Source organism: Castanea sativa, chromosome 6 (assembly GCF_040712315.1).
Source record: "Castanea sativa cultivar Marrone di Chiusa Pesio chromosome 6, ASM4071231v1".
Classification (NCBI taxonomy): Eukaryota; Viridiplantae; Streptophyta; class Magnoliopsida; order Fagales; family Fagaceae; genus Castanea; species Castanea sativa.
In genome coordinates this window covers 34,275,970-34,287,306 of record NC_134018.1, presented here as the reverse complement: position 1 = coordinate 34,287,306, position 11,337 = coordinate 34,275,970, and the positions used below count along the sequence as shown (strand labels likewise).

Sequence of the window (11,337 nt, the reverse complement as noted above, 5' to 3'; positions counted from 1 at the left end):
AAGTTCCTCTTCTGTTTTAGTGCAACGCCACTCCATCTTGCTATCTCAGAGTACCACATCGCCAACCCACTCCACAAGATCAATACCACAAGAACTCGTTAATGTCGATCTCAACCTGTTGTCCCATAGCCACCGCCAACAGCCATCCAGCATTGTCGCAACAAATAGCCAGTCCATCAACCCCGTATCAGAGGTAACCCGATAGTACCATATGAGTTCTTCTTCCTCGCAGCACTCGAGTCTTGTTTCACTCTCAATATCAGCCCATAAACGAAATACCAACCCAACATTCCATTTATAAAAAAAAAATTTGAAAGCCCAAGCTTCACCAGCCCAATTGCCACACAAAAAAGGATAGCTTTTAACCAAACCAGTTACCAGCCTTTCAAAAAAAAAAAAAAAAAAAAGACTCAACCCATTTTTTTAACAAGCCCCCAGCCCACCTTTTACAACATCAGTTTTCTTTTATAAAAAATACTAGACCCAGCCCACAAAATCCAAACCTGTCAACTAGCCCAGTCCCAGCAACTATTTGAGAGAATAGTCTTAGAAGCCTATTCCAACGAGCTATAAAGAGAACATCACAGCAACCCAGGTTCTTGTTCCAACTTCAAACTATTTGTTGAAGCACTATTTCAGAGAGTCGTGGTAATACTAGAAGCACCCTATTTTGATGGTTATAAAACTAATCCACAGGATTTTGTCTATCGGATGAATGGGATGGAGAAATTCTTTGAGCAAGCAAATTGGGCAGATACAAAAAGGTTAGGTATGCAAAGTTGAAGTTAAGAGGTGGAGCACAAATGTTTTGGGAGAAGCATGAATATTTCCACTATTTAAACTATGAACCTGTCATTAGTGGATGGGAAGATATGAAAGAAAAGTTTTGTGATGAGTATTTGTCACCATACTTTCGAGCTAAGTATCTACCTCAATCTCAGTGTGGTACTCTTCAAGTTGAAAGCAAATACGATGAATTCTCATTCCATTTCATGTCCTCATCGCACTTTTGAACAATCTGTCAAGGAATTATCTACCAAGGAATTAAAGGAATTATTTGTAAAGCTCATGAAAGATGTTCAAGACAGGATTGCTCAGATGAAGCAAATGAAGACTCAAACCAATTCAATTGGGAAATTAAGGATAATTGATCACAATGAACTTATTGTTGCCCCCATAGAAGACAACATTGATGATGATAACTTGGTCATGGAGAATCCTCAAGCAACACCAAAGCCTAATGTTGACGCAAACGTACATGCCTTGACAAGTGTTGCTTTAACATGCATACAAGAAAATGAATCTATTGAAGAGTAGCAAGGTGAAGGGATGGTTTCTAAAGAGAGTATTATGTTAGAGGGTGCACATGATGTGATATTGAAAACTAATGAATCTGCTTTTGATCAATCTTCCATGGTGCACGAACACAAACAGTTTGGTACTTAATGAACACATCAATATTGAGCATATGGGTGTAAGGGCTAGAATCAAATCACTACATAATGTTGAAAGTCACAATCCAAAATTTTAAATTTTATAGAGAAAAAAATCAAAAGTATCCCAAACTTTAAGGGGTATAAATTTCATTTTAGTCTATGATTTTTTTGGTATGGAATTAAATGTATATTAAAAATTAATGTTAAAATTTGACTATATGTGGTTCTAGTCCTAGTTACAAGGATATAATATGACCATAGTCATAAAGATTATTAGGCACTTGAAATTTGATTGGATGCATGTAACATTTCCAATGAAATTTTTGATATTTTAGGAAATCATTGCAATTTATACGGCAATCTTCCAATTGAACTGAGATACAATTTCTACTTTATATAAATTTTATCTTATGAGTTATGAATATTTTGTTTATTTATTTTACTTGTATTTAAGCTTGATCTAGCCAATTTGGATTTGGATACTTTTTGAGCTATCAAGCTCATCTTTTCTTTCTCTATTTCAGATGTTGAGAAGTTCGTAGAAAGTTTGGGCTATCGTTGAGACGACGGTGCGTGAGAGAAGAGTATTAGGATTTGTATTACAAATATGACACACTCACACATTGGTGTTTAGTCACTGTTAGAAAATTGGATAGTTCATTGTTGCGAAATTTCTTGTCAGTTGTAATATTCTAAGAAATTTCTTTAAGCTATTGATATTTTTAGAGATTAGCTAATGTTGAGCTGTTTGCTTTTGTTTATGAGAGAATAGTCCATGAAATTTTAATATGTTAATGAATCTTTATGAATGTATGGTCATTAACTCATTATCACATAACTTTCAAAAAAAAACTCATTATCACATACCTAGCTTGTATATTGGGTTTGAAACATGACATAATGAAGTTCGGGTAGTTTTCTGTCGTGTGAAACTTGCTTGCGACATCCCTCTTACATGAGAGTGTCTCACACTTACGGAGTTCACGTGAAAATAATATTACATGCAACTATTATTCCATAATAAATTTTTTGTGTGGTCCCTTTGCGTTAACCTATTTCCTCAATTCATCACCATCAAAAGAAATAATAATAATAATCAGGGTAAGACTTAGGTCTAGTGCACTGAACTCATTCAGATAGAAATGAACACGTGTCATTTTCTCAACAAATCCAATGCAACTGGGCATTGTACCCAAACCTCACCCTAATAATGATTCTTGTTTTGGACCTCAGACTGTCAATTCCAATTCAAATGGCTAGAAACTAGAAAGAGCTTCTTATTTTGTTTTTTCTTTTTCGTTTTCTCCTATAATCCTATGAAAAGCTAGGTAACAGATGTATGACCTGCCATGACCAAGCCCATTCCTACCAGGTGTCTTTTTTTTTTTGGATGACTATTGCCAATTGCATTGTCCTAAAAATTCTGATACTAATTCCCTGTAGTTCCTTGTTGGCTGAAAAAACTATCATGCGAAACCAACCAAGAAAATTAAAATTAAAACATAAAAAATAACTATGGATGTTTCTGATAACGTCTATCTAAAACGTGTGTGATGTCCAAAAGCGCACTTTCTAGCCACATCCTAGGCACATAGTATATTCAGAATAATATCATTCATTTTCCACAACCTTTGCGCCATGCTTTTAAACAATTAATGGTGCATTCTTTACGCACAATAACAAACAAATTATATAATGGACGAAGATGTAGTGACAAATTAAACAATTAATTGTAAAAATCTGCAATGTGCCATGCCATGTAATGGTGCCTTCTTTTCTTACTCAACAATGTAGAGGTGCTGAAAAGACTAAGCAGGCAAGAAACTTTGTTAACTCACTGTGACTGGTACAGTTTCGACATGGCCTCTCTACAACACAAGCAATTAATGAACATCTGCTCACAACCTAGAGACAACCAAAAATCTACCACCTTCCTATGTGTCGCAATGCATCCTGAATTTTATTCTGCAATGCAAATTATAATACTCTTGAGATATGAGAGAGAAAAAGCATAAAAAGAACACTCCTTGCACCTTAAATGTCATTGGTATTTCGAACTTTACAATTGAATACTTTCATCCAACTATACATGCAACATTGATCGTACCTTTGTACTGACAATAATGAATAAGAAAACAAATCAATTGGGACGGTCATTTTCCTCAATCTTTGCACCACGCTTTTTTCGTCTCAGTGCACTCATCCTGCTCACATGAATACCTGAACTTTTGACCTTCACAGTCATTGCTCTTTTCCTCTCCACCCCAGCAGAAGCACCACATCTAAAGGTAGTTTTGTTATTGACAGCAAGAACTCTTTCAACTCTCTCTTTTCTCTTATTGTGAGGTAAACTTTGAGCTGATTGGTAGGCTCCACAAAGGCGGCCAAAATAGTACAGAGGATCAACATAGCACGATGATGAAGAGACGATGCCTTTCATGTTGGTTGGCTGGACAAGTTTTACAAAATCCTCTATCTCTGCAAAGCATGAGTGATCTGAGTATGGAACAGAATATATGTACTTATGATACTTTTCCACAGAACCTAAATTTCCATTTGGCTTTTCAGTATGGTTCCCACCATTTCCACTCCATTTGCTTCTGTTGTAACGAGAAGTTAAAAGGGAACCGAAAAGTTTGTCACCATTTTCAAGAGGTCTCACCACCCATGGAAGACCAGATGGCATGATACCTATAGTTGGGTGCATTGTGTTTAGTCCCTCTAAAGTTTCAACACTAAAACTGTAACGAGGAACAGCTCGCACTCTTGTAAGAGAAGTCTTGGTTGTGAATATGTCATGGAACCCAAGAAGATGCATAGTTTGCAAGCGTTCTGGCCACACCCAAATCTTTAATAAAGAAAACAACATAGTTGGGTGAACAAATGAACAGGTAACAAACAAGAACAATTAGATAAAAAAGTGTCAAATATATGCATTTAACTACTTAATTGGATGTAGAGGGAAAAAAGTAGTAAGAATATCAGTGTACTTTTAGACTTTTAGTCATATGATAAATGACAGTGTAAGTTCTCCAGATAATTCACGGTATTTTGTCAATTTTTAAACAACCAAAAGGACATAAATTTATGACCAAAGATTAGATCATTCGGTCTTCTTCCAGTGATTTCCAAAGTGGAAATCCAACTTAGCCACATATTCGCAATAGTATGCCATCATGTCATGTTCTTTTATAGAGACCATCTAATAATCCATAAATAAAATAGATGGCTCTTCCTCTTACCTTTATTTTAAGTTCATGTGAAATGTGAAGCAAAAGGTCCTCTTTTCCCAGAGAGTCAATCCCAATAATTATGTCATGTTCAGGATGGGAGACAATGATATCAATAACCTGTAACCAGCCATCAAATAATTAGACTGTAGAACAAATTTCTTCTAGTACTATGATATCTTTCAGAGAAAAGTAGAATGATATTTTATGGAATAGATCTCAATTATGTAAAAATCCTAAACTAGAGAGTACCAGTAATTTATTCTGCACAAGCAATTCACAGCCGCTTGTAACCAAGATATGTTAAAACCAAAGTAATATTCAGAAGGTTTAACGAAGTAGCACTAGTTCTTCAGTTATTTGCCCCTATGAAATGCATAAAACTATATCATACGATCTAAGCAAAACTAAAGAACTCCCAGAGAAATGCGCAAGTGCACCTGTTGAGCAATAATTGCTCGAGATGGAAAAGCGTATGATGGATTGCAGTATGTGTTATCCAAGTAAAGGATGTCGACTACATCATCCTTAAGAGCATTGAGGAGCATGGTCCTTCCTATCTCTGCCCTCTTACTAGTTGTTTCCCAACGGAAATCGCCAGTGTAAAGCAAGCAGCCAAACTCCCCACGAAACAAGAACATAACTGCACCTGTTTGAATAAAGAACTATCAAGCAATTTCTATGGATGATGCAATTTAAATGAATAAGACCTCGCAATGGACAATTGAGGTTCAAAATTAGAACAAGGTCCATGTTTCAAATATATTCTCAGTGGATAAGGTTTTCACTATACAAATCAAAAGATTCAAGCACATCTTCCATTAAAAAAAAACAGTCTATAATAATATCTTCACGAGCACTGTTTAGTATTTACAAACCACAACCAGATTCCACGAACAAATTTAATTAGAATAGGAATGTAATGACATTGATGTAATTAAAACTGTGCTTGCAGGAAAATGAACAGCTTCAACTGGATGCAAGTTACAGTGTCTAATGAATGTATACTTACGGGCACAAATAATATGGAAATGCTGTTTAGCTAAAAATTAAGCTAGAGAAGAATGTTGGATTGAGAAGATGAAGCAAACAAGTGGGGAGCAATGTAAATATAGTATGATATTTATTACCGGGACAATGGTGAGCGTCGATGGGCATGACTTGGAGACTGGAAGAAGAAGCGGAGGAGGGGGAGACGAGAGAGATGGAGTGCCAAGTGCCGACGGCCAGTAGGCGGAGGAGGGAGAGGTTGAAGCCAGGGAATTTGAAGGGGAAGAGCTTGGCGGTGAGTCGGGAGCAGAAGATTGGACCCTTAGCCCAGCTGGAGGATAACCCTTGGGTGTGGTCCGAATGCAGGTGCGTCAAGAAGTACGCCTGGCTGTGCTCCGTCCACCGGTCCACCGATATCAGACCCTTCTCCATTTCCACAGAATCTCTGCGAGAGAGAGAGAGAGAGAGAGAGGTTTCTGTTGTTTTGGTTTTGGGCGGCGAAATTGGCTGTTTTTTGAAATTTAAGCGTTTTTGGATTTTATAAATAGTGGGCGGGATGGGGAATGCGGAATTGAGGAATTGGGATTGGAAGTCTACGTCGTCGTTTACAAGTGAAAGTGTTTTTTTTTTTTTTTTTTTTACCAGGTGAAAAAGCTGCAAGTTTTATTTTATTTTATTTTACTTTTTTTTTTTTATAGAGTTTCCACTTGTAACGTTAGTTGTTTAAGATTTTATAAATAGTAGACGGGATGAGAAATAGGGAATTGAGTAATTGGGATTGGAAGTCTATGACATCGTTTACAAGTGAAAGTGTTTTTTTTTTTTTTTTTTCTTTTTACCAAATGGAAAGGGTGGAAGTTTTATTTTATTTTATTTTATTTTATATTTTTATAGAGTTTCAACCTATATCCGTTTTTAATGATAGTTCTTTATCATCATATCAAGACACCAATCAATTTTTAATATAGGCAGAGATTGAACCACAGATCTCTTATACAACCTTCAGAAACTTTACCAGTTGAGCTAATTAGAACTCACGCTAGAAGTTCTATTTAACTGTTAGCTTAAGTGTGTGTTTGACAAAAATAATTTTTGCCAACTTATTTTATTATTTAACTTATTTTTGCTACTATTTATAGGCCCACTGCACTTTTTAATACTATTCATGGGTTGTACTATACTATTTTAGCTAACTTTTACCTATATCTATAATACTTTTAGCAAAAAAAATTTAATTTCAGCAAAATAAGCGAATCTCAAACAGACCTTAAATATACTTTTATACAGTATTATAGTTCAACTGCTGCTACCTCCTAATACTTTTTAAATGAGATATCAAAAGTTCAAAATCCACCTCTCTCTTTTTTATTTTAGTCTTCAACAAAAAAAAAAAAAAAAAAATCTAGGAGTTTAGTTGTTACTATATTCAAACATGTTATTATTATTATGAACTTATTATATGAAATTTCTACCTTGTGTAACAAAATGCTTATGAGCCGATTCTAAAAAAAGTAATAATAAAAAAATATTATGAGCTATGTCTCACACATTAGGTTTTTATCTTTTTAACAAAACAAAAATAAAACAAAAAAAACGAAATAAAATAAGCATCCATGTCAGCTAAACAATTAATCAAAAATTAAATATTTTAAATAAAATTACTCTCTTGTCTTTTGTTTGGTTTTCCTTCACTTCTCAACAACCAAATAATAGGAAAGGAATTTAATATTATATCATTATACATTCACTCAAATAAATAGAATAAAAAATTAAAAAATCATGACTCAAAATTTTTCCACACTTTGAATGTCAAAATCTTAAAACGATAAAAATAAATATGCCAAATAGTTTTCTTTCATCCTAATTCTTCCCTTTCCTCCACCTTTTTGCAAACCAAACAATAAGAAACAAATTCAGAGTCTTAGACTATAACTAGAGTACAAAATAAAAAATAAAAGACCAAATTATTCCAAGGACATATTTGCTTCGGTGCAGATCATTTTTCATAAAATATTTTCTTCATTTTTCAACATTTTCCCGAATTGGGTAATTTTCTTATTTTCACAATATTCCATTCTATTTAATATGGTTTTTAGAATTCAAAGAATCGATAAAGAGAGAGGTTCAAGGTTTTTAAGGTCAAACAGAGTTTCAACCAAGATCGAACTGCGATTATGTCATAATTACTTTAATAATTAATTAAAACCCAAATATAGATATGAAATTTATAAAATTAGCAAAATTGACTAATGTATCTATATGTGTGAGGAAAATTTAATGACTTTCAAGCATATTTTTACAAATTAAATAAGAAATTTAATAAAATAAAATAATAAAGCATGAAAACATTAAAAGTGTAAGTGCACAATTGCACCTGGACCTAAAGACAACTGTGGACTCAGGCCCAATGAGCCTTAAACAATGAAATTTGTAGAGTGTGGGTGTGAAATCTAGTTTAGAGACACTGGAAACTTAATAAACTGGCTAAGATGTAAAAATACTTGCAAATAATAAATGATTATTGCAAAGGAGCTTCCTCGGACTTAAGCCGAGGAGAATTTCTGTATTATTTCTCTTTCTTTCTTGAAGGTTACAATTCTTAGTTTCTTTTTTTTGGTCCTTTATCGATCTCCCCCTCTTCTTTGGCCTCTACTACCCTTAAATACTTCTTCCCTTGGTGCTTTTATCCACGTGTTGCCCAAATTTTCTTCCCATAGATACTTCTTCTCTTAGTGCTTTAAATAGTAACCAGAAGTTTCAGTTCTACTGTTCAGGGGTCACTTCCCCATTAATGCGGCCAGGGAGGTAGGTGCAGGGTCTTTAATGTGGAGGTGGCAGCCTTTGCCTAAGATATTTCTCTAACTCTGGTGCATCTAGAAGGTTCAAGGATCCCCCAATTAACCAACAGTCTTCCTGGAACTCTGCCTTGATCTTTCTAGCAGATCTCCAAGTCCTCCCGGGTCCATCCGAGGAGAGATTTATCCTCGGACGCATCCTCGGACCTTCGGCGTATGGGCCAATTTGTAATCCTAACGGCCTTTTAATCAAGAACGAATTGGTCCTTCTTGTCAGAGCCCAAAGGCCCAAATGCCTGCTCGGGTCCTTTTACTCCCCACAATAGCCCTTCAAAACTCTATTTTTCAGCATCCGATGAGAAAAATAGGGTTTTGATCCAACGAGAATTTCCCCCGCACGGTTTGTAAGTCACCACGCGTGCGAAGATCGTTTCGTGTTCCAGAAGATGCCATTTGGCGCTTTGAATTTCAAAAACGCGCGCATTTATGACCGTAAGTTACACCTTGTTCCCCATGTTCAACGGTGAGATGAGCATTCAGTGGCCCTTGTCAACCCCCCTGAAAATTTGGGCGGGACGGATGCAATTTCGAGGCCGCTTCCCGCACGTCATAATGCTTTGGAAACATGCACCTTCATTTATTTCTTCAGAGCCTAATCATATTAAAACATCAGTCGTTGCCTTTTCTCTACAGAAACCCGTGGAAACTCGCACAACTTCAAACTCGTAAGTTCCTATTTTTTCTTTACTCCTTTCTCCTCGGATTCTATCCTCGGCTCCCATCTTAACCACTTTCCTTCTTAAAACTCGCTCTTTCGTTTCTTTTTGATGGGTAGATTTAAGTGTTTAGTTGACACCGCCGCTGGGATGGAAGGTTTTAGGGCCAAATACCACATTCCCAGCGACGTAGGTTTAAGATACTGTCCGACGAAGCCGTGGGTGGGTCTAGGAAAATGGGAGAGGTTATCATCCCTATGATTGCCTTCATAGAAGGTGGGATGACCCTCCCTATGAGAAGCGTAACCAGGGAATACCTTCGCAACCACCGGTTGTGCCCTGACCAGTGCGCTCCCAATGTCTTTAGAGTTTTAGGAAGCGTCGACGCTCTAAATGAGCAGATGAGCTTAAACCTTACTTGGCATGACGTCGTCTTTATGTACGAATGCCATAAGCTTACAAGCGTAGGCTATTATATCAAATCCCGATCTAGTGTAGTTAGATTAATCTCCTGTCTGCCCAAGTCCAATAAAGGCATGAAGGACGACTACCTCATCGCCTCAGGCAACTGGCACGACGGCCCCCACTGCCCAGTCGAATGGGGAGATCCAGGTGTGACTCCTTAGGATCTAACTTCCCACCCCATAACTCCATCTAAACATCTTGAAATGTTCATTTACCTTTACAAACTGTTTAATTTTGATTTCTCACATGCCTTACAAATCTGACCATGTTTGTCTGTTTTTAGTGTCTTTTCTTGCAGATAAACAACACGTACGCCTGCGCCTGAGCCACTGCAACGTTGCTGACTTAAATCGAGTGCTACGCTCAGAAGTTTTTGTGAGTGAAGACTTGCAACTTAGAGCGGCTCACTTGATACTAGGGTACGACCCTATATCCTCGAACTTCCAGGAGATCGAGAACGCGATTGTCGCGGGTGACCGGAGGCGTAGGAGAATTAACGTAGCCTGACCACACTTTCTAGCCGACCATGACATTCCTGACGACCCCCACACCATCCTGTACACACTACCCATTGCGGCGATCCCTCTCGCAATGCACTCTCAGGCAACCGTTGTCCCAGAGGAGCAAGTGTCCTCGTCGAACGCATTGGACGAGGAGATAAACCAGTTTCAGCTTGAGGTCGTCCAAAGACCTCAAGGAAGCCAGTTTGTCGTCCTTTCTGACAAGGAAGAAGAGGCCATCGAGACCTCTGGGATTGCCGGCCTAGTGATTGCACGTCCAGACGACAGCTCCATTGAAGAAGATATGGACATGCTTAAGGGCCTTCTCACCGTGAGAGGCGAGAGAGTCTCCAAGAAAGGAGCGAGGGGTTCTCAAGCTCCCCCGTCCTTGCCACCACCCCCTCCTCCAACCGACCCCAAGTCTCCCGCTGAAGAGCCTAAGAAGAAAAGGAAGATGGAGGCCGAGGGGGCTGGTGGCGACAAACAGAAAAAGCTGAAACAGCAGCCACAGCAGGCTCAACAGCAGAAGCTGGACAAGGGCAAAGGGCGCGCCCGTTCAGTTGAAAGTGGGGAAATCCGAGACATGGCCGAGGTGCGCCGAGCACCAGCTATGTGGTCTCCTGAACTAAGACTGGATGGAGCACCAATTCCCCCCCATTCCAACATCAGGGCATTCCAACAAGGCCATGCCCTCCACCTGGCCGATGCGTTGGAGCATCCTCTTCTGTTGCCCAAGGACATGGAAGTCTTCGAAAAGATGAACCAGCCTCAGCTGTTCCTTTCTTTGAAAAGGGACTTAGCTCTAGTAAGTTTCACTTCGTGCTTATAATATAGGGTTATTTGTAAATATTTTACAATGTTTAACCCCCTGACGATTTATTACAGGCCATCCAAGAAGTTTTCGCTGCTGAGAAGTTCGTGGAGGATTCTTGGAAGCGAGCTGGAATGGAACAGGAGATACGGCAAGAGACAGAAAAGTCCCTTTGCCAGGCCCTAGCAGAAAATGGGAAACTCACCTCTCAGCTAGCCGATCTAAAAAGAGAAAAGGACGGTGCCGAAGCCAGCCTAAGAACGATGAGGAACCAAGTGGAGGGGCAACGTAAGCTTCTTCACCAAAAGGATGATGAGCTTTCCCAAGCCCAAAGGGAACGCTCTGACTTGGAGAAGGAGCTTGCGCGGATGAAGGAGGAGGCTCGCACCTTCGG

At 38.2% G+C, this 11,337-nt stretch overlaps 1 protein-coding gene across 2 annotated transcripts; it reads right to left on the bottom strand.

Moving 5' to 3' along the window:
• Positions 1–3,259: 3,259 nt before the first annotated feature.
• LOC142641313 (uncharacterized) lies at positions 3,260–6,153 on the bottom strand. 2 transcript variants are annotated; one of them, XM_075815719.1, is made up of 5 exons: positions 5,797–6,153; positions 5,107–5,315; positions 4,679–4,786; positions 3,544–4,284; positions 3,260–3,401 (listed from the first exon to the last, which is right to left on the bottom strand). In XM_075815719.1, exons 1-4 carry the CDS (start codon positions 6,086–6,088, stop codon positions 3,577–3,579), a joined length of 1,317 nt encoding a protein of 438 aa, XP_075671834.1. In that variant the 5' UTR covers positions 6,089–6,153; the 3' UTR covers positions 3,260–3,401; positions 3,544–3,576. The 2 variants fall into 2 exon arrangements, with proteins under 2 accessions (XP_075671834.1, XP_075671833.1); XM_075815718.1 differs by lacking the exon at positions 3,260–3,401 and having other exon boundaries at positions 3,439–4,284.
• Between the last annotated feature and the right edge of the window lie 5,184 nt (positions 6,154–11,337).